Here is an 18,004-nt window from a genome sequence, read left to right on the forward strand (position 1 = left end):
AGTATCATATTAAGTACACTATACATATAAAATGTGTACAAATCATAATGATAGTTTGATACATTTTCACAAATAAATACATCTGTGTAAAAAACAGCATAATCAGCTCATAGAAGTCCTACACACCCATTTTAATTCACTTTTCTCAACAATTGTGTAATAATATCCCATAAAATGGATACAACCTAACTAGGCAATTCCAATTCTTTGCCACCACAAACCAAACATCAATAAACATGTTTGTTCTAGACTTTATTTCCTTGCTTGCATGTGTTTTATTTCAAAAGGATAAATTTCCCAAAGCATAGTTTGAGAGGCAAAGTGTGTATATATACATATTTTAATAAATACTGCTGGGCCACTTACCCTAAAGTTGGCGACAAGCCAGAGCCCTGCAGACCCTGGCAATGCCCCCATCGATGCAATTCAGAAGGAATTTTAAGAAACAACATGTGCACCCAGCACATCCCAAGATCTGGTGTCCTTGGGCAGTGTGCTAGGCTTGATTATTCTCATGAGACTTCAACATTCAGGAACGAAGAGAAGGAACATTCAGTAGAAAGACTTCAGCTCACCCATCTCCTCAAATCAACTCCATCTCCTTCAGTGTCCAGGACATCAACCTACCTCTTCATAAGCCAAAGTCTTCACAGGAAGGGCTGGCAGGGGATCCTGGTCCTTGCCCCAGGGGGTTTTCCAGACAACTATCTACAGGGCGCTGAGAGAGACAGTTAGCATGCCATAGATGAAGATAGGATTTAATTCAGCTTCTTCACCACAAACACACTGAAGAGAAAAGCAAAACCACATGAGTGTCTTGCTGAGTTTGTTTTAGGGAATTTTCTCTCCAATGAGTACACATCAAAGTGCTTTCAAAAACCTATTTTACTGAACTGCAATTTCTTTTAAAAAATATAATCATTTTTAAGTATAATCTAGTCTAAGGAATTTTGGGTACCATGGTGCCCCAATTTCCAGAGCTCACGGGGGCATTGGGGTATATGCATGTCTGTTCACAGAGGGGATTGCCCTTAGGATGGTGTTCCCAGCTTCCCCCAGAGCCCCAGTGGCAACTGTGACAGCAAAAAAAAAAAAAAAAAAACGCTGTGTAACCCCATCTTGACAGGGGTTGGGGTTACACAGTATACACATCTGTCAACACTTAGCCACTGTAACCTTAAGATGTGTGCACATCACTGTATATATATTATATTTCACCTCAAAAGCAAAAACAAAGCTGTAGGTGAGTTTTGAATTCTAGCTGATGCTGAAATATTGAGGGGGGAATTAACGTCTTACTACTTTGGAATGTACCGAAAACGTGACAACTGATGGATGGAGAGAGAGGTGCATGCATACTAATGAAGCAAGTACAGTAAAGGTAATAGCAGAATCTAACGGTGGACACATGGGTGTTCACAGTAAGAATCTTTCAACTTTGCTGTATGTTGGACACTTTTTATAACACAAGATTGGGGGGACTACTAACGAGTAATGTCTAAGGGAGGAGGGGAATCCACAAGAACTGGGTCCTATCCCCAATCTATCATGTGTGGCCTTGAGAAGTTATTTCTGGAACTGTCCTCTGCGATGCTTTCCATTATGAACAATGACAGCGCTGTGGTTTTGCTCTGTTGTACAAGGTCTGAGCAACTAGTCACAGAGAGCCTTTGGGGAGGAACAGCTCTGAAGGCTGAGACTGCCCCCTGGTGGGCCCCAACAGCCTAATTTATGAACATTTTCTACCCCTGCCATTGAAAATGAGATTTTCTTCATTACATTTCCATTTTCCTCCCCTCTTCTCTTTCCCTTTAAAGCAGAGAGACAGCGTAGGGGAAGTATGTGGAAGGGCAAACAGCAAAAACAGCCTTTGGATCATTCTGGTTTTGTGTTCCAAAGTCTCCAAACTCAGAGATTTTCAACAAGACACCACATTGAAGGAAGGAATCTTGAAAAATCCTCAAAGGGAAGTAAATTTTACCCTGAAAAGAAGGAGATTTACCATGGCTGAAAAAGGAAGAAAGACGAGAAAAGATTCCAAGTGTCCCAGGGAATTGGTAAGACCCCAGGTTGTGACGTTTGTCCAGGCAGAGACTTTCTAGTCCCCTGCTGTACCCCAAGGGTCTAGAATATCCTTAGCAAACACTGGAAGCTCAGTTAAAATTGTTGAATGAATGAATGGATGACTGGGAGAGTGAGTAGGTAGATTCAGGAGGAGCTTATATCCAGAACATGAGAAAAGGAAGCCACACTCAAGCTAACAACCTCCTACATCCCCAGCCATTTCCAGTTTCCAAACTTTGGGGCATGTATTCCCTCTGCCTGGAGCACAGCATCATGGTAAGACTGTGGGCCATGGAGCCAAACTGCCTGGGCTCCACCTGAGACCTACACTTATGGTTTGGCTCTTGGAAAGTTAACTGGCCCTGTGCCTCAGTTTCCTCACATGTAAAAAGGGCATAATATTAATACTTATGACAGAGGACTATTAAGGTGACCAATGCACTAATCTATGTAAAGCACCTGGCACACAGTAAGTACTCAATAAACATAGCTAGCATATTTTTTCTTATTTACCCTGACAGAGTTTGCCCCATCCAGGTAACTCCTATACCTCCTGCAGACTCAGCTCACCCATGGCTTCCTTCTGAAAGCTTCAGGTATTCCTCTGGAACCTCCCACGGTGCCATAAAAATACTTGTCACATTGCAATATAATCATCTATGTCTATCTGTCCCAATAGGCTGTGAGCTCCCTGAGAGCAGAGACTAGATCTCACTATCATTAGATCTGAATGAATGAACACTTGTGCTCACTGAGCCCATCTTACCCTGTTACCTAAAACACACCACCTTTCTGACACTGTAAATACCGAATCACTCCAAACTAACCCCCCTCCCACCTCCCACCTCACCCCTCAGGTACAGTGTAGGTCTGCCCTCAGCTATCCTGATCTTGTCCTGCCATGTTGTTTTTAGAAGGAAGGTACCCACATGGGTATCAAGGTAATGGGCCCTCAAAGGTTTCCTTGTACTCTTTCCCCCTTATTAGAGTTCCCATAATGGCAAAACCTTCTCTACCTTGAAAGAGTTCTTTAAACAGCAAGAGCATCTTCTGTGAGACTTCAGCACCAGTTTCCTTTCTCCTAAGGGTGCCTTGAAAACCTCTTTTGGAATCTAAATATAGGAAGATGTGATCCTCAACTTTCCCCAATAGACTGCCAAGAATTATGTCTCTTTGGTGCTTTCTTCTTCTGATGTGTGAATGTCGGACTTTGAAAATGATTTAAATACCACAATATTGAGGACTAGCTAGATCTTTCTGGGAGCTGCTTCAGTCTAAGAAGGTTTTGTGCAGCAGAATATGATGGTAAGAACACTGAATGGAAGTCCCAAAGAGAAACCTCAAAAAAACTGCCCCTTCAACTTTTTTAAAAAGTAGCCCCAGCTTTCTGTAAGGTATAACTATGGGTATGAACATAGACATGGCTAAGGATTTGCAGCTGGCTGTAATGGAAATGGGAATGATGGGATGCCATTTGCTATGTTAATAGGAGATACTGGATTGCAAGGGGCTTACATGTGCAAGGCCATGGGCTTCATCAGCTTTACAACTTCAACCTGTGCTTCTGACACTGCATGACCTGCTCCTATAATCCCACTGGACATCATGATGTCCATGCAGTTTCCTATGATTCTACAAGTCCCACTGTTCTGTGTCTTTTCTACGTTATCCACAGAGTAGTGGTAGTCATGGCTCCAAAGACTAGTAACAAATGGATTCTTGTCCTAGTAATATTTGATGTTGACCTTGGACCTGGTCCTCAAGATTTTCTGCATGGTCTCCTTCCTATAAGAATAATGCTGTAAATGGATTATCTGCTAAACCTCAGCTCCTCACTTCAAAAGGCAGTGATGTGGGGATTGTCTGTGGGGTCCTGGTATCTATCAGTATCTTCAAGTGGTATTTCTTTTATACACACATATCACCTATATTTAGTGATGTCCATCATACTAGGTGCTGGGAAAGAGTGGTGAGCCAAAGCAGACATAGGCCTGCTCTCAAAGTGCTTAAAGCCTAGTGGGGGATGCAGACACTAACCAAACCAACATACAACCACAACTGACACAGCTGAAGTTCAAGACACTATGAGCATCTACAGCAAAGGAAGGCTGAGGGAAGCTTCCCTGATGGTGAAAATGAGTTGAGACCTCAGGAAGAGAAAGCTTTGACTGCTGCAAGGAAACAAGGGGGCAGAGATGAACATCTACACCGAGGAGCAGGATGAGCAGATGTCCTATTGGTGGGAGGCAGAGGATAAAGGACTAGAAGAAAAGGGAAGAGACAGAGACTAGACAATACAATCACCACAGCAGATTGACTGTCCTAGGGACAATGAGAACCAGTCATGAGTTTTTAAAAGGAGAGCCAATCAGATTTCCACTCTGACCTTGACCTGGAAGATCCCTGACAGCAGATATAAAGCCTAGATTTCAGTAGCCACAGGACATCTGAGGAAATTGTCAGACCTTTCAGAAGCACCTACAGCCCGGTGCGGCCTCTAGACAAGATAGGATTTTCAAAGTGCACGTGACATTCAGAGCAAATGGCAGAGTGTTCTGGGCTGCTGAGTAGAAAATCTTAACACTGAATGCGCCTCTACGATCTGGATGAAGGGAGGCGATTCAACAAACTCCACAGGCCACTTCCGGCCTGGCACTGCTGGGAAGGGTCCCACTCAGTCTTTGGCTGTCTGGTCTGTCTGGCTAAGATCCAACCACGGAACCAGAAGGATACTGGGGAGATCAAAGGGATAGCCAGGTGTCCAGGCCCCTGCCCAGCTCCCTCCACACCAGCCAGTGTACTGAATGCCCCACTGGCTGCTGGGAATGCCAGTGGTTAATGGCTCCTGGTTGATTCCAGGTCCAGATAATCACCCTCAGCCACAGAGAAGCCACCTGGCCTGCAGGTAACACCACCCTAGCACCTCTAACCCCAGCACCCTGCAGCACAGACTGACTGTCTTAGTCACCTCAGGCTGCTGTAACCAAATACCACGGACTGGGAGGCTGAAACAGCAAACCTTTGTTTCTCACAGTTCTGGAGGCTGACAGGCTCAGGTAATGGTGCAGGTTCTGGGGGTGGGGGGACGTGGGGGTGGGAAGCTCTGCTGGTTAGAGCATCATCCCAATAATCAAGGTTGCAGGTTCAATCCTCAGTCAGGGCATATATACGAGTGGATTGAGCATTGGCCTGCAAACTGAAAGGTCACCAGTTCGATTCCCAGTCAGGACACATGCCTGGGTTGTGGGCCAGGTCCCCAGTTGGGGGCCTATGAGAGACAACCAATCAATGTTTTCCTCCCTCTCTTTCTCCCTTCCTTCCCCACTCTCTGGAAAAGAAAAAGAAAAAGAAATCAACCAATGAATGCATAAATAAGCAGAACAACAAAGGATCTCTCTCTCTCTCTCTCTCTCTCTCCCCCCTTCCTCCCTCACTCTCTTCTTTCCTTCCTCCTTCCTTCCCTCCTTTCCTCTCTCTTCTGTCTAAAATAATTAATTAATTAATTAACAAAAAAATAAGATCAAGGTGCAAGCTAATTTGATTTCTGGCGAGAACCCACTTCCTGGCTCTTGCTGTGCCCTCACAAAGCAGAGAGAGAAATCTCTCTTCCTTTTCTTATAAAGCTACTTACTAATCCCATCATGAGAGCCCTCATCTAACCCTAATTATCTCTCAAAGGCCCCATCTCCAAATAACATTTCACTGGGGGTTGGAGCTTCAACATACGACTTGAGATAGAATTCAGTCCATAGCACTGACTGATCCTCATGGAACAGCCCTCTGGCCATAAGGAGGGGCAGACTTTGTGCTGCGTGCTAGGTCCAGACCTCAATGACAGCAGGCTAAGGCTAGTCTTCAGTGGGGACCACAATCTTGCTAAGCCTCTCCCTGCTCTATCCTCACTCTTCTTCCCGCAGGAGCAGCCCCAATAAATCACTTGGACAAAAATGTCCATCTTAGCTCTATTTTTAGAGAACAATAGTCAAAGCATGAAATTCTTCCATCACCAATCAATCAACAAGCTTGTGTCAAGTACTGAATATGACCAGCATGGTGAAGGAGCAATAGTAGGGCACAGTGACCTGCAGTTAGAAAGCCCAGGTGCTGCATGTGACACCAGGCAAGTTGTTCAGCCTCACTGAGCCTTACTTTCCCTTTCTGTGTGACGGCAACTACACTACCTCTATCAGATGATCCAATATCAAAGCACTTAGAAAACCATAAAGTGTGATTTAAATGCTTGTAGCTCTCAATTAATGCTAACAGAACTCTGAGCATCAAGTTATTAGGCCCCTCACTTCCAAGTTTCCTCCTTCCTCCCCTTGTTATGGTTTGAACTGTACCCCTCAAAAAATATATTCAAGTCCTAACCTCAGTACCTGTAAATATGACCTTATGTGGAAATAGGGTCTTTGCAGATGAAATCAAGTTGAGATAGGGTCACACTAGGTAAGGGTGGGTCCCTAATCCAATGACTGGTGTCCTTATAAGAAGAAATTTGGACGCAGAGATGCACAAGAAAGACTGTCACATGATGATGCAGGCAGAGACTGGAGAACACAACAGACTCATTGCCACTACCAGAAACTGAGGGTCATAGACCAGACTCTTTCTCAGAGTCCTCCAAAAGGAGCCAGCCTTGCCAACACTTTGATTTCAGACTTCCAGCATCCATAACACTTAGAGAATAGATGCCTGTTCTTCTAAGTCATCCATTTCGTATTTCGTTAGGGCAGCAGCAGGAAATAGAAATTCATAGGCATGCACTAAACTGCCTCAGAACCATCAGCCAGAGCATAAATGTGATGAAGGAGGAAGACTTTGACCTTGAATTTGAAGGAACATGGTATTGCACCAGGTGGAACTAAGACACATCAAGGAATACCCATAAGAGGTAACTAAGCTAAACCACAAAGTGAATAAATAAGGGATGGTGTGTGTGTGCAGGGACCTGAACTCCACAGTAACCTAATATATCATACTTAAGAGTCAAACAGACCTCCATGACTAAGTGTGTAACTCTCTAAGCCTGCTTCCTGACCGGTAGAATAACACTATTCCTTAGCTCAGCAGAGTTACTGAAAAAAATTTAGAGATTGCTTGTAAGTGCTTTGCACAGTGATTGACACATTAAGAACTCAAAGATCAACTGTTGTATTATTGTTATTATTATTATTGTTATTACTGGAGTAAGCTCTTAGAAGCATAACTTCTCTGAGCCTCAGTAGCTTCATAAAATGAGTATAATAGATATTGCATAAGGTTGTTGTGAGTAATGAAAGAGATAACATGTAAGCTTTTTAAAACTGAGATATAATTGACATCCAACAATGTATGGATTTGATACATTTTAGGTTGCCGTATGATTGCTGCCATTCATTACATCACATAACTGTACTTCTTTTTGGTAGTGGGAACAATGGATAAACCTTGAGGATGCCATGAGAAGCAAGGTCTGGAGCACTGTTCACTCAGTGAGGTCCAGAAGTGTAGGCTGCTTCAACCACGACAGCCTGCAGAAAGGTGCCAGGAACATATCTGAAACTGTGGCGTTCCTAGAAGATGACAGTAGCGGGCAGCAGGGTCTCATTTTTTTTCCCTCTTCAGCACTAGGATGCTTAGTCAATGGGGAAAACCAGCTACTTTTGAACACGTGACCGCAGGTTTCTCTCCCAGAACCCCCAAGTATCTCGGTGGGAAGAAGTCAGCCACCTGCCTTCCTTTTAGAGGAAAAAGCAATTCAATGAATAGTCACTGGGTGTTACGAACCTCAACTGAAAACAGGAATTATATTTTATAGGGAAATTTTTCAACTTTTATACTTTGCAGGTAAGTCCCCTCCCAGCACAGGGCTCAGCACATCAGAGCTACTGAACCATTTTGGGGCCTCAGAAACAGACCATTTTTTGCAAAATCAATCCCGTCCATGATAAGTTTTCTAAGTTACCAAGTCATAAAACCTTAATCATGTTAATTAGCTATAATAGCCCACTCTTGGACAGTTCAGTGTTAAGTTTGACTTCAGCTTTATGGCTGCATATTTACCAGTGAACTGCAGCCAAGTTTCCTCTTTCCCAGAGTGTCTAGGTCAGAGCCAGGAGCTTCTGGAAAGGCCCGTTAACCGAATGGCAGACACCACGCTGCCCGTTACTCCCCAGTCTCACGCACCTCTACAGCAGGCTATAGCATCCCTCCTTCTCATTACAAAATATTTCACAAGTATCACAAGTACAGAGAATAGTATACCAGGGACCAGTGTAGGCACTGTCAGGGACAAGAAGGAAATATTTTAAATACATGGAAAGCTCCCGGGTGTGCACCCTGCTCCCTCCTCCTCCCCAAGGTGACTCTCCCAAATTAGGCATTTTTCATCAAGATTCTATCTTTCCCACTGAAAACATTTGGGAAAGAACCCAGCATCCCTTCTATGTAATCTTAACAAAGGAACTAGAATGGCACATTACAAAAATACTGAAAGAAAGAGTGGGAAAGGGAGGGGAAGGAAGGGGAGTGGGAAATCTCTGAGCTCAGCACCCCCAAGGTGCCCAGAGCATTTCTAGGGGTGCCTGCAGCAGGGAAGGGCTATAATGCAGGAGCGGGAGGTGGTATCACAGAGTCCGATCCTTCCACCAGCCTCCCCTCACCGGACAGGGGGCCACCTACCAACCACGATGAGGACGTCCCTCTCAATGTGCGCCTGGATGTAGATGCGGCCTCGGCGTTCCGTGTGGTCCGTGCCGCACAGGCTGGGGACATTCATCACACAGCGCTTGTGGACATTCATCATGCAGGCTGCAGGGCAGAGAGGGCAAGGCTCAGGCTGGCAGGGCTGGTGCCACGGGTCTCTGGCTCTAACCCGGCAGGCTGGGCCCCTTCTGTCCCCTCCTTCCCTTCAAGGCAGCTGAGGCGCCCAGGCTTGACCAAAACAAGCCTGCCCACCCAGATCACATCTGAGAGGCTTCTCCAACTATTCCTCCCTCAGACCCTAACGGGCAAAGGAAGTGGAAGTTGTCTGTCCTCCCAAAGGTTAAGGGTGTGCCCTGCATACCCACAAGGACTGAGGCGGGAATCACAAACTGCAAGGCCAGGTCACAAGTGACACAAGTGAGGGAAGATGTGCGTGTGACGGGACTTGGCCCACCTGACGACCCAGCCACCCACCTCAGGCTCAGCTGTGGGAGGCACGTGCCCTGGGTGGCCAAGTCTCCCCGCTTGTGAAGATAGAGGGAACTCTGATTTGCATGGGCCGTCTTCCAATTTTTAGATATTGGCAGATAATTGATTGAGTTCCCCGGAAAGAGAGTGAGAAGGGGAGTTGTGAGCAGATTTATGGTGAGTGCTCTGGGAGGGAGTAGCCTGGGATGCACTGAGGCTGACCATAAGGGGGTTCTGGGCTCAGATGGCCCTTCAGGGTTGTCCTCAGCTTTGGCAATGAACCACCCCCTGGGAGGGGCACCATCTTGAGAGAGACCCCAGGGCAATTCCCTACAAGGGGTGCAGCTGTGAACCCACAGCAGCAGGGGGAAGATGGGCAGTGGGGTCTGAAGAGGGTCTGAGTGCAGCCCCCAAAGTATTCATCATAACTAATTCCAAGGAAAAACTCGGATGCAGGCCAGAAGAATAAAATATGTCTTTAAACTGAATCTAACCAGTTGCCATCACGTGTGTGATATGATCCAGGAACCCTGTCTCTGTCTCCTGGTCTCTTTCCATATCTGTGCCCCTGCATGAGCTTGTGTCGCTCCCAATAACTTTGTCCACTGATCTGTCTGCCCCTCCTCTTGCTCGAATCTTTCTCTCACTGCGCCGTCTCTGTAGCTGCTTTCAGCCCACTTCTCCCTGCATCTCAGCACGTGTGTGTCGTCCATCCGCTGCGCCTGTCTGAGCACGCTGGAGTGTGCTTCTCCGTCTCCCCTCTCCCCCAGCCCATCCGTGCTCGTACTCTTCCCGATCAGTCTGCCCCTGTGAATGTCTCCTTCTGTCATCAACATCTCAGAAGCCCCATGACAGCTCAGCCTGCTGCAGGCCAACAGGCCTTTGGGAGCCATCAGCACACTGAGTCCCATGTCCCTGCGCAACCAAAGCTCTCAAAGTCTGCTCACTTCTCTGCACCAGCCATTCAGTCCTTTGCTTAATAAAAAGCAGACCTGCCCTCACCTGCCTTTCCCCACCTCAGCCTGATCAGAGAACCAGTCACTTCCCTCTTCTGGCATGAACCTATGGGTGTTGAAGGGGGGTGGATCTTCTCCATGCAGAGAGGGCATGGACCCTGCTCAGCATGACGGAAACAGCTGCAATATGCCCGATTTGCCCACCCCTCCCTGTATCTACACCCATGAGCTGTCCCCTCCCACACTGAATGTGAACCTTGCCCTGTGACCTGCTTCATCAATGGGACTTGCTCTCTTAAAGCATCCGGGACCTTGCAAACTCCAGGTGTGCAAGCCCAGGCTAGCCTACTCAGGATGAACGGCATGTGGCCCCATCATCCCCATCACCCAAAGGACAGCCAGCCTTCTGGACATATGGGTGAAGCTGTCCAGGCCAAGACAGCTCCCAGCCAACTTGCTAACCCACCACTCACACATGAGGAAGCCCAGCCCAAACCCAAAGACTGCCTTGCAGAATCATGGGCGAAATAAAGTTACTGTTTTAAGCCACTCCACTTTGGGGCGAGAGGATCATTACTCAGCAGCATACAATCAGCATACCAGCCTACCCAGGACTTGAGAGAACATTCTTCAGACTTGGTCCCCAAACCAGGAGGAAGCAGCCCACCTGTTAAAGAGCAAATGTACTTACTGTCACATTTCATCCCCTGGTGGATGAGTCCGTACAGCAGTGACCCACAGTGGTCACAGAACGTGGGGCTGGAGTAGGTATGGATCTTAAACTTGTGTTTGCTCCGGGGATCCTAAGGCCAAGAGAAGCAGACAAAAAAGGCCAGCATCAGTGTGTCAGTGTGGCATGCCAGCATTCACCCTGCACCGAGCGTCACTGGAGAATGCACCCAGAACTGAACCTGGGCCCCAGCGCTAATCACACCTGTTAGGACCATCCCTGGAGCCCTGTGCCCAGATATGATGCCTGGTAAATTGTGATTAAAAAGATGACTGAGTAAGAAGCAGGCGGTCCCCTTTCCAGCCCCAGCACACTCACTGTGCCTATAAGGCCTCCATCTGAGAACCCAGCCTACTGTTTTTGCCTGCAGCAAGGATTCTGAAGACAACAAAACAAAGTGACAAACAAATTCAGCAGTTAAACAAGTCCACTTGCTCTATTTATCCCCCTTTTATGCTCTGAAGAAGCTTCTGGAGCAATCTAAAACCCAAGCCTGGGCATGAGGCCATCAGCTAGTACCTCATCTCCTAGAGAACAGAGTTCAAAGTCCAATAAATAGTAGGTTGTGGCAAAGACTGCTAGATTTCCACCAATATCCATTCTTCCCTTTAAAAATAGAATCCCTGAGTTTTAGTAGAGAGCACAGCTACCCAGTTAGAGATCACATTTCCCAGCCTCTCTTGCAACTGTTATAGCCATATGATGAGTTCTGGCCAACGGGGTATGTGTGCTGAGGGGTCAATTCCTTTAAAAGAATGTATAAACACTCCCACCACACCGTTTCCCCCTTCACACTGGCTGGAAGACGGTGAGAACTGGAAGTGACCACTTTGAACCTAAAGTTGGAAGCAGGTGTGGAAAGGATAAAACCATCCTAACTAGCCTTGAACTTTGTCCTTTTGGGTAGACACCAGAGAGAAAACCTATCTTCTGTCTAGTTTAAGTCACTGTATTTAAGGGCTTGTTATAGCATCTTGCATGTAACAAACATTGCAGGCATCATGAGGGAATTTTGCTCACCATTATATCCCAGAGCATATACTGTATTTGGCATATAGGAGGAGCTCAATAAATATCTAATGAGTGAATGTTAACATTTATTGAGCATTGACTCATGCCAGGAGCTACTTCGGGGATTAACTGGTCATTAACTTATTTAATCCCTTAACATCCCCATGAAGTATATTCCACGTACTGCCCCCACTTTACAGATGAGGAAACCGAGAGACCAGAGGTGCGGGGACTTGCCCAGGGCTCCCAGCCTTGGCAAGCACAGCACTGCCCACACGACCAGCAGGAAGGAGTCGGTGAGTTGTGATGGGTAGGGGCTGAGGGCTGCAATCGCAGCGCTAATCACTGACGGCCCCTGCAAATGCATGTGTGTTTAAGAAAATGACTTGGAGAGCGCTGTGCGAGACAAGTTAGAGTCATCCAGGAGAGGGGAAGGTCAGCCAGGCAAGTAGCAGGGGAGTTCGTTTCTTTATGGTTTACGCGGAGGCTGCGGGAGGCTCCTTCAGCCTCACTCAGCTTTCAGGAGGTCTCATGCTTCTAAGTATTGACTTCATCCACCCACCCCAACCTCTCAGACCACCCCGACCAAGCACGTCGTCCCCTGAGCAATTCTGCCCCTCACCTCTTGCCACCTAGAAGAGTTTGAAATAAAACCACACTGGGGTCCTTTTGACCCCACGATCCTCAAGGGGAATCCTTTGGGGTGCCTTTCCATGCCTGCCCCTGACAAGTGCCATCTCGGAGATGGGCAGGCTTGTACTTTGAGATGTCCACTCCCCCTAGACATAGGTGACTGGCAGAGAGGTGGATATTAGGTTCAAATGCCTCACATGTTCAGTGACTGGGATGCAGGTGTCTAGGAGACATGCGGCCCCAGGGCTGAGGTGGCTATTTTTTATAGTGGCTCCAAGGAACAGAGAAGAACAAAGACAAAGGTCACATGACCTCAGGGATGGTGATCCTAGTTCCAGTCCCTCAGGAACCTAGCACCCTCCCCTCCAATTCCATCTGACTCCCATGTTCTCTAAAAATTCTCCTTTGTGCTTAAGCTGACCGACCCAGGTAGGCATCCGTTACATACAACGAGAATGGAAAGGTTGATACTGACAACCATTTTTGTTCCAACACTGACCAGTCAGAATAGACCACAGGGCCTAGCTGGGCTGGGAGTTAACTCTTTAATTGCCAAGTCCTGGCGAGGTAGGGTGGGGAGGAGTTAGTAAGGGAAGAGGATGAGTGGGAGGTATAAGGAGGAGGCTCAGCAGGTCCAGTGGTTTTGGGTTAAAAGTATTTTGATATTTTCACAACTGGTTCTGTAGTGCCAGTGGATACAAGTTAAATGTCAGCTGTCTTTAACCATGATACATTCCCTTCCCAGGCTCCAAGGCTGTAGCTATTGACCCACCCTGGAATGAACTTGGTCTCCATGTATGAGGGGGGACCAAAAAAAAACTAAGAATTATCTTCTAGAGGGTGGGCCCCTTTTAGTACAGGCTTTCCCCTCTAGATGAGTGTTCTAGGAACCCATCTGTATCAATGTACCAGCTGGCATTGTTGTGAGAGGATACATTTGGCTTCAGTGAACTTTTTTGAAGACTCTTTCAATGCATTTGCCCATTTCACGATGGGGGGTTTACGAGCACAACTGCCCACACTGTGCTAAGTGTTCGGCAGTTTTTGACCAAAAAACGGTATGACTCCCATGCCCTACCTTCCCTATTCATCTGATCTTACCCCAAGTGATATTTTTTGTTTCTCCCGATGAAAAAAAGTCCTCAAAGGGAAATGTTTTGCTGATGTGGAAGAGGTGAAACAAAAAACGGCAGAAGCACTAAAAGGTGTCAGAATCAACAAGTTCAAAACCTGTTTTGAGCAGTAGGAAAAAAGTCTTGATAGGTGTATTGCATCAGATGGAGAGTTCTTTGACAGTGGCTGAAGTTTAAACATGTAAGAATAAATACAAAATTTTTACAAATAAATTCTGGGGTTTTTTTTTGCACACACACACACACACACACACCCATAGTCTCTAAGTCAGGACTCTTCCTACAGTCTTGTTTTAATCCTATTCAAAGGTGCAGTGCCCACCTCTGCCTCAATCCCTCCTTCACTTGTTTCACAGCCAGACACACCTACCTCAAGCCACACTGGTGGGGCCCTCTGCAGCCTATCTGCATCCCTGGCCTGGGTCCTCCTTCATGCTCAGAGGTCATAATCTGGAGACCCTGCTCACAAACCAAGCTTGTAAATAAGCTATATTTGGCCCACATAGTGCTTCTTAAAAATTTGAATTAGTTGATTTGATAATATTTAATAGGCATGAAATGCCAGCTAAAAATATAAATTGCTGGCTCCTGTTGAAAAGTCACAGCTTGTGGCAACACTGTTGCTATGGGCTGAGTAATGGTTGTCCCCTTAAGGTAAGGGATACACTCTCCAGTTCCCCACAGTCCCCATCAGTCCCCATCCTTCCCTATGGTCTCACACCACGCCAGCTTCACTCTTTCCCTTCCCCTGCAGGAGTGTGGGTTTGCGACTTCTGCCAGACACCCCTTCTTCAATCCCTATAGTCCACAGGCTGGGATCCAACCACATGTAAGCACATTTCCTCAGGGCTAAGTGCTTTCAGAAATAGGGTTGAAACTATTGTATCCCTATCACAACAACACCACCCGATCTCCAGTCCATGGTGATCTCTCCCACCCCCAGAAATCAGGTTTCCATAGATCCTGAAATGATTCCTGTCCCTGCTAGATCATGAGGCTCAGGCACCCCAATGCTTTGTACTAGGCAAGCTTATAGTTCCAAGTTTCCTTCCACTTCTGATTCTGATCCAAGAGATTGATGAGTAACAACAAAATGATAATCAACTATTTTGCTTCTACTGTCACCACGAGCTGAGCACAGACTACCTGTAAAGCATTGTGCTGCATATTCCATATCATGTCTTTCAAACCACATGATGGCCAATGAGGGGGTAGTTATTAATATTATGATTTTCCAGATGACCAACAGAGTCTTAGAAAAGCAACTTGTCCAAGGTCACAAAGCAAGAAAACGGGAGAGACAGGGTTGCAATCCAAGTCTGCCAGGCCCCAGAGACGGAGGCAGCTGAGCAGAGGCACCTGAGTGTTGCCTGGCTGCCTCCCTGCTCTTCAGCCTCCCCAGAGGGTCCTTCACCTGACAGCAGGTTACAGGTGATGACAACCTTCATTTCACACAAGTGTAGCACCTGCCAGTGACAGGCCACTTGAGGGTCCCTATGTCCATCCCAAAACCAGAGTCTTCACTGTGAGCACCCAATCCCCAGAAACAAAGGACAGGCAGGTCCCAGCTGAGCATCTTCAGTTCAATGCTTGACCCCGGGCACAAGAAGCTAAGAAGGAAGGAAGCACAGATCAGAAACAAACAAAAAAAAAATCTTTAGACCTCTAAGTCAAAACCTAAAATAGCCTTTGTTGCTCTGAATGGGCTGTGTGGCTTTGCTCACAGGTGGGTTGAAATCTGGCTGAGCTGAGGCAAACCTGCAAGAATAAGGAAGCTGAGTTGAAGCACAGGGTCAAGAAAGCACACCAACAGCATCAGCTGTGGAGGAAGTAAAAGCAGCTTGTGAATTCAGGCTGTGTCTTCTCATCTATTTACAGGCCACAAAAGTCCCTGAAGGTCCATTTCCCAGGAGGTAGACAGGCAAGGTGAAAATAAAGAAACCAGTCAGAAATAATCTCAGAATAGAGGGAAAGTTATAAGCACACACTCTGGAGTTAACTGTGTGTCCTCAGGCAAGTGACTTAACCTCTCTGAGTCTCTTAAATGGAGATTAAATACAGTACCCAGCCCTGGCTGGTGTGGCTCAGTGGATTGAGTGCTGGCCTGCAAACCAAAGGGTCACCAGTTCGATTCCCAGGCAGGGCATATGCCTGGGTTGCAGGTCAGGTCCCCAGTTGGTGGCACACGAGAAGCAACCACACATTGATGTTTCCCTCCCTTTCATTCTCCCTCCCTTCCCCTTTCTCTAAAATTAAATAAAATCTTTAAAAACAAACAAACGAACAAAAAAACCCAAAAAACCCACAGTACCCACTTCACAGATTTGTTGTGATATTAAAGCTCCCAGCACAGTGCCCTGCACACAGGAAGACCAAGTTGCTGATTTTATTATTCCAACAAGAAAAAATAACTATGGTGACACTTCCCAAGCTTCAGTCATGAACCATCATAATTTCGCATGTCTATGTACTACCTACCAATATAATATCATTTACCTGGCACTCTGCTTTACTCAACATGCCAGTTTTTTACTTCAGTAAGCCTGTTTTAAAACAAAACTCTGTAACAGTGTGAACTCAGGGGATCAATCCACAAATTATGGGTTTTTTTTTACTACTACACCTTTAAGTAAAATAGATAACTCTTAAAATGAAAATTTTAAATGTTCATCCCAACAGTCTCTGTTGAGAAACTGAGGAGATAGATATATACATTCCTGGTGGGCAGGCCAACCCTCTGTGAACAATTTGGCACTATCTATCTATCAAAATTACAAATGGCTTTTCCTTTGGACCTAGTCATCCCACTCTGGAAATTTATGTTGAAGGTCAACCCTCCTACAAAGGAAATAATATATGTACACAGTTGTTCCTTGAAGTAGTGGTCACAAGAACAAGCCAAGTGTGGTAGGGAGAAGAAGGCTGTTTAAAATAGACTACAGTCCAGCTACACAACGAAACACTACTCAGATATAAAGAACGAGAAAGCACTCTGCACTAATATGGAACAATCTCAAGGGTATATTTTTAAGTGAAACTGAAAAAGGAAAGAGAAACTCAAGATGCAGAAGGGTGCAGGTCACATGTTACCATTTTTTGTGAGACAGCAAGAAGGGATACAAAAATCCCCCAGCAGGTACCACCACGCTGGTAAACACAACAGTACACCATGCCCCAAAGTGCAACCAAACGCCAAAAACTCCCAAAACACACAGAAGCAGGAAAGCCTTAATGGGACCATGTGGACTGACATGTTCTGAATGTGAAGTGCATATGTAAGAAGCTGTGATTGCACTGTGATTTGGTGAGTGAACAGAACTGATACTGCTGTGTAAATGTGTGTGCCCAGTGACAGTTTGCTCCAGCATCTGACCCACCATGACTTCTTCTAGCCCCCACCCCTTTGGCAAATAACTTATTATTCAATTTGAAGGACAAGTGTCTGACATGTGAACTTTGGTAGAATTTTAAATATGATGTCCTGGGCTAAGATCTGCACTGGAGTCAATGTCATTATCAGGGGTTAACTAATAGCTGTGTTCAAATTTAATGATCAGCTCTGGCAGTCTTTAGCTTTTCAACTCTGGGGAAGTCATTTAACACTTTCTAATTTTAGTTTCTTCATCCAAAAAAGGGATGATGATAATAACAATACCTAATTCCTAAGATGCTGAGAGAGTTCCATGATCCACTGCATGGGCACTGCCTGGCAGCCACTGTGAGATAAACATTTAATAAACAGTCTGTGTTTTCATGAATTTTCTCTCCATGTTTAAATTCAAGCTTGTTTCTTTCTAAATGATTGGTAGCAAATTTCCTATATTCCCCTTTTCTTTTATGTCTGTTTCTGCTGCTGTATTTAGAAATCCTCCACCAATATCGTCTTCATTCTCTTACGGTTTCACCTTTTACACTGTAATCATTATTTCCCTTGCAACGCATTTTAACAGGAGCTCTGAGGAAAGACCTTCAATTTCTTCTTAGTGTGTAGCCGGCTGTAACAAAGAAAAAATGTATACAATGTTCTTTTCCCTGCTGATTTGAAATGCCTCTTTTATCATACACTAATTTCTCATGTATCCTTCGTTCATTTTTAAATTTTCTCTTATGCTTCACTGATCTCTTTATTTCTGCCTCAGTACCATACTCTTAACATATCCTAGGTTTATAATATCATCTAAACACATGCATTTTATACCACCCACCCCTCTGCCAACATTATTTTCTGCTTTCAAACCTTCCATGGATATTCTCACCCACATATTCTTCCAGAATATATTGGAAATATCAATTTTTGTCAACCCTACTTATTGTCCCTTCTA

General features: G+C 45.6%; 1 protein-coding gene across 3 annotated transcripts in view; it reads right to left on the reverse strand.

Moving 5' to 3' along the window:
* PRKCB (protein kinase C beta) overlaps nucleotides 1-18,004 on the reverse strand; it is a 350,360-nt gene that overhangs the window by 145,821 nt on the left and 186,535 nt on the right. For all 3 annotated transcript variants that reach the window (XM_090277733.1, XM_090277732.1, XM_090277731.1), the window contains exons 4-5: nucleotides 10,867-10,978; nucleotides 8,728-8,856 (exon numbers count right to left, since the gene is read on the reverse strand). In XM_090277733.1, the coding sequence (XP_090133859.1) occupies nucleotides 8,728-8,856; nucleotides 10,867-10,978 (241 nt within the window). The remainder of the gene's footprint in view (nucleotides 1-8,727; nucleotides 8,857-10,866; nucleotides 10,979-18,004) is intronic.

This window comes from Furipterus horrens, unplaced genomic scaffold (assembly GCF_987537825.1).
Source record: "Furipterus horrens unplaced genomic scaffold, mFurHor1.1.pri manual_scaffold_5, whole genome shotgun sequence".
Taxonomy (NCBI): Eukaryota; Metazoa; Chordata; class Mammalia; order Chiroptera; family Furipteridae; genus Furipterus; species Furipterus horrens.